We start from the raw sequence: 4,691 nt of genomic DNA on the forward strand, positions 1-4,691 counted from the left end.
TACTGTCTGCTAGTGCCAAATACTCGGGTGACTGGAATGATGCCATCCCTGTGGTTAAAATGTTGGTGGCCTACTCAGCCTGGACAAACTTCATGTCTTCTTTGCCCTCAGAGTAGGAGCTGACATATGCATGGGTTTGATCTGTTGTGGCAGGCTAGACTCCACGGCCTTTCTTGCCACCTGAATGCTGGTCACTTTGCATGTCCTACAGAGTTGAAACTGATAATCAAGAGGAGCTTGGCCCGGGCAAACATCTTCATCTTGGAACCATCAGGATTGTCCATATGTGATGGGAAGAGACCTGATGGCCTCACCTTGTGCCCCTGGTCACAAGGCAGATGCCTTGTCTGGGATGTCACAGTTAGCAACTTCTTTGCTTCTTCTCACATCCTGGATGCTGCAGTTAGGGCGAGATCTACAGCTTCTGTGGCCAAGCAGAACAAAATCTTGAAATACCACGATCTGTCGGTCAACTACATTTTCCACCCTGTGGCATTCGAGACGTTTGATTGGGTCGGACCACTTACTGCAAGATTCCTGTCTTCCCTAGCAAATCGCCTTGCAAAGGAGGCTTGTGAGGGCACTTGGCTGTTCCAGCGCATTAGCCTCGCCACCACCCACCCGCGGCAATGCTGCAAGCATGCTGGCGTGTCTCAATAGTTTCACCAAGCTGTTTCATATGGATCAGTGGTTAATGGAGTATATGCCCTGTTGTGTTGCTTTAGACCAGTGCTTCACAACCTTTTTTCACTTGCAGTACACTTATATTTCTTTCAAAATTTGGCACTACAAATGAACTAAAAATATAACTAAAATTATAGGGGAAAAAAACTATATTCAGGTTACACTATGGCACACCAGTGTGCCATGGCATAACTGGTTGCAGAGCATGCTTTAGACCAATCAGCTGGCTTCAAGTGCCCCAAGAGGCAGTGGAGGATATGCAGTTGAACAACTTATGCAGAGACTAGAAGTTTGGTTGATGCTGGAGTTAGAGGTGAGAAAGAGATCAAGAATGTTTGAAATATGTGTGTGGAGCAAAGATGAAAATAATTCAGGATTGAAAGATTTTTTTTCTCCACTAGCTGCATTAAAATGCAATAAAAAGTGAGTGAGGACAATGACTTCAAAGGGTGATGTGTAGATGTTCTCTATGCAAGAAGAGATTTGTTGTAGAAACTTTGTTGCAGGTATCCAGGAGGAAAAAAGTGGCATCTACAGATGTACAAACATCACCTTTAAGAATGAAGTTTGAGTACAGTCTGGACAGATGGACTACAGATTAAGGAAGAAAGAATGTATGCTTTAATTTTTTTGTTTGGTGTCTATATTGGAATGGATTTCATGAATATTAGAGAATTGTCCAGATTAAGTTAACTGTATGAGGATAATTCAACTGGAAAAGTAGTCAAAAATGTCCAACCTGAAAAAGTAATCTTTTTGTTAATGGAAGCAAAGGCTCATCAACATTTCAACGTGTGTCATGAACGAACTGACTTAAATTACATCTTCCATGAGACTCAGTGTGCTGATGCCTAATCTTATTGCTTTGGTTTTCATTTTTCACAGGTACAGTTCATTGTGAGAAAACACTTATTCAATCATATCGATTTCAAATTTTGGCACAAAGTCAATTACATCAACCCCAGTGTTCAACTGGTACTTACTTTATCAAGTCTGAAAGGCAAAGTCAATCTCAATGGAATTTGAACTCAGCATGTAAAGCCAGACAAAATACCACTCAGCATTTCGTCTGGTGTGGTAATGATTCTGCTAGCTCGCCACCTTTCAATCATATTAATAAAAATTTCTTCTGACTTAATCCAATGTCACTATCTGGATGGGCTCTATACTTCACCACTCACAGATTAATACACATCCAATAGATCCACTCACTGCATATATCAATTAAATTACTTAGTTACTTAAGACACCTCCAACATCTGGCCCAAACAGATTTCTATTCTACTACAATAGCATCTGCTCTTTAAAGTTGGGCCATTTCCACTCAGACACGAATCACTTCACCCATTAGCTTACTCTCTCTATAGCCAACGGGTAACTGTTCAAGGGAAACAACCATCACCAGACCTATAAAGACTTAACAAGCCCTTCCTCCAGAGCTATAAAGTGAAAACTATTTTTACAATTTGTATTATTTTTCCATATAATTATCAACTGGAGGTTGGTAATTGACCTAAGACCACTTTTCTCATGGAGTGAAAAGAAAACTCATTAGCTTTAATGATTAATTTTGGTAAATTCTGAAACGCAAATCAAAAATTTTTATTGACAGGGGAGGGGGATTACACAAATCCTTCTGTGCCCCCCACCACCAAAGATAAAATTTATAGTAGTACAGCAATCCCTCGCCATATCGCATCTCCTCAATATATCGCAGGTTTCTGCAGCTGATAGGTATTTTTTTTAGATTTTAATTATCTCCATGGGAGGTTTTGGAACCTAATACCTACAACGGTCAAGGGATTACTGTATTTTGTATGTTAAACCTGCCAGCCACCACTTGCCAACATTATGTGCCTGGATGAAGCTGATCACTACTAGAGGATATCTTCACATATCACCCCTACTAACAAACAGCTTTACTTGTCCACTAATATATTCAAATTACACATTCTATTAATTTTGATTATATTGAGAATTAAATACAAATAATGACTGGAGGGAATTTAAGAATGACCCGTCAGGCTTTGTCTTGTCAAGTATGCCAAAACATCTTGACCATTCTTTAAGGCAGTCACTTTAAACATCGATCAACTGTCCAAATCAATGTTAAATAGCTTTTCAAATAAATATTTGCCTAATACAGACTAAAGCAGATCGCCATTATTAATATCCCACTTTTTAGAACAGGTACACAGTAGGTCTGCACATTGTAAGAGGCAAATAAAAGGACTGGTGCCAGCAAGAGCATCCAGCTTTAAAACACTGCAGGCATGGAAAAGCAGGTGTAAAAACAATGAATCAGAGTCAGTTGACCATTTCAAATTTATGTAATAGAATTTCATAAACTGAAATGCAAACCTTTCTCTTCTCAATTATGTAAACCTATCATTTCAGGCTCAACATTTAGACAAGTCCAATGTGACTCATTGTTATATTACTTCCTTTGTCCTTCAGTCAGAGCAATCACATACGCACACATTTAGAGGATAGGTTATGTATTTCATCAGACATGTAGGAGGGTTAAGAATTATCTACAATAGCCTAGTTAACTGACACATCAGACTAATGACTGAAGAATTATCTACAATAGCCTAGTTAACTGACACATCAGACTAATGACTGAACAAGTTATTGCCAGTAACATGATTACAATATATTTATGCAAATGAAATTTAATGAAAAAAAAAAAAATGAAAAAAAAAACTATTTACAAGATAAAATATAATTTACAAGATTTTATTCAACACTTTACATTAGTCAAGGTAACCTCGAGAACACTTGAGTTTTGGCGACCAACAGTTTCTTTTTTTCTTCTTCATGAATAGAGGTGGAAAAGAAAACCAATCATGGAGATTAGGAGAGGGGGTTTCGAAATGGAATGTCAAAAAATAAAAGAAGAAATAAAAGCGAATAGATGTCATTTAAGCCTCTTCTTCACCTTCCTCTTCGAATTCGCCTTCCTCTTCAGCTGTAGCATCTTGATACTGTTGGTATTCTGAAACCAAATCATTCATGTTAGATTCAGCTTCTGTAAACTCCATTTCATCCATACCTTCACCTGTGTACCAATGGAGGAAAGCTTTCCGCCTGAACATGGCAGTGAACTGTTCTGAGATTCTCTTAAAAAGTTCTTGGATAGCTGTGCTGTTACCAATAAATGTTGCAGACATTTTCAAACCTCGTGGAGGAATATCGCAAACTGCTGTCTTCACATTGTTAGGAATCCATTCAACAAAGTAGCTGCTGTTCTTGTTCTGTACATTTAGCATCTGTTCATCAACTTCCTTCATAGACATACGACCACGGAACATGGCTGCCACAGTGAGGTAGCGACCATGACGAGGATCACAAGCAGCCATCATGTTTTTAGCATCAAACATCTGTTGAGTTAATTCAGGAACTGTCAGAGCTCTGTATTGTTGGCTACCCCGGGAGGTGAGTGGAGCAAAACCAGGCATGAAGAAATGTAACCTGGGGAATGGTACCATATTTACAGCCAATTTTCTTAAATCAGCATTTAACTGTCCAGGGAAGCGGAGACAGGTAGTTACACCTGACATGGTCGCAGACACTAAATGATTTAAGTCACCATAAGTAGGTGTAGTCAATTTCAAGGTACGGAAACAGATATCATAAAGGGCTTCATTGTCAATGCAATAGGTCTCGTCTGTATTTTCTACCAACTGATGGACAGACAATGTGGCATTGTATGGTTCAACAACTGTGTCAGACACCTGAAACAAAACAGAAAATATCACTTGTACATACTAAATACCAGAGAGAGAGAGGAGCTAGGAAGTGCGCGAAGAGAGGGGGAGAGATAGAGAGAGCGCGTGCGCGAGGGGGGAGCGTGCGCGAGAGAGAGAGAGAGAGAGAAAGGAGCGAGAGAGAGAGAGAGAAAGGAGCGAGAGAGAGAGAGAAAGGAGCGAGAGAGAAAGGAGCGAGAGAGAAAGGAGCGAGTGAGAGAGAAAGGAGCGAGTGAGAGAGAAAGGAGCGAGTGAGAG

The 4,691-nt window shown here is 39.7% G+C and overlaps 1 protein-coding gene across 1 annotated transcript in view; it reads right to left on the bottom strand.

The window, feature by feature from the left end:
- Positions 1-3,407: 3,407 nt before the first annotated feature.
- LOC106876497 (tubulin beta-4B chain) overlaps positions 3,408-4,691 on the bottom strand; it is a 20,940-nt gene continuing 19,656 nt past the window's right edge. The window contains exon 4 of the mRNA XM_014925060.2: positions 3,408-4,421. Within this exon, the coding sequence (XP_014780546.1) occupies positions 3,609-4,421 (813 nt within the window). The 3' untranslated portion in view covers positions 3,408-3,608. The remainder of the gene's footprint in view (positions 4,422-4,691) is intronic.

Source organism: Octopus bimaculoides, chromosome 5 (assembly GCF_001194135.2).
Source record: "Octopus bimaculoides isolate UCB-OBI-ISO-001 chromosome 5, ASM119413v2, whole genome shotgun sequence".
NCBI classification, from domain to species: Eukaryota; Metazoa; Mollusca; class Cephalopoda; order Octopoda; family Octopodidae; genus Octopus; species Octopus bimaculoides.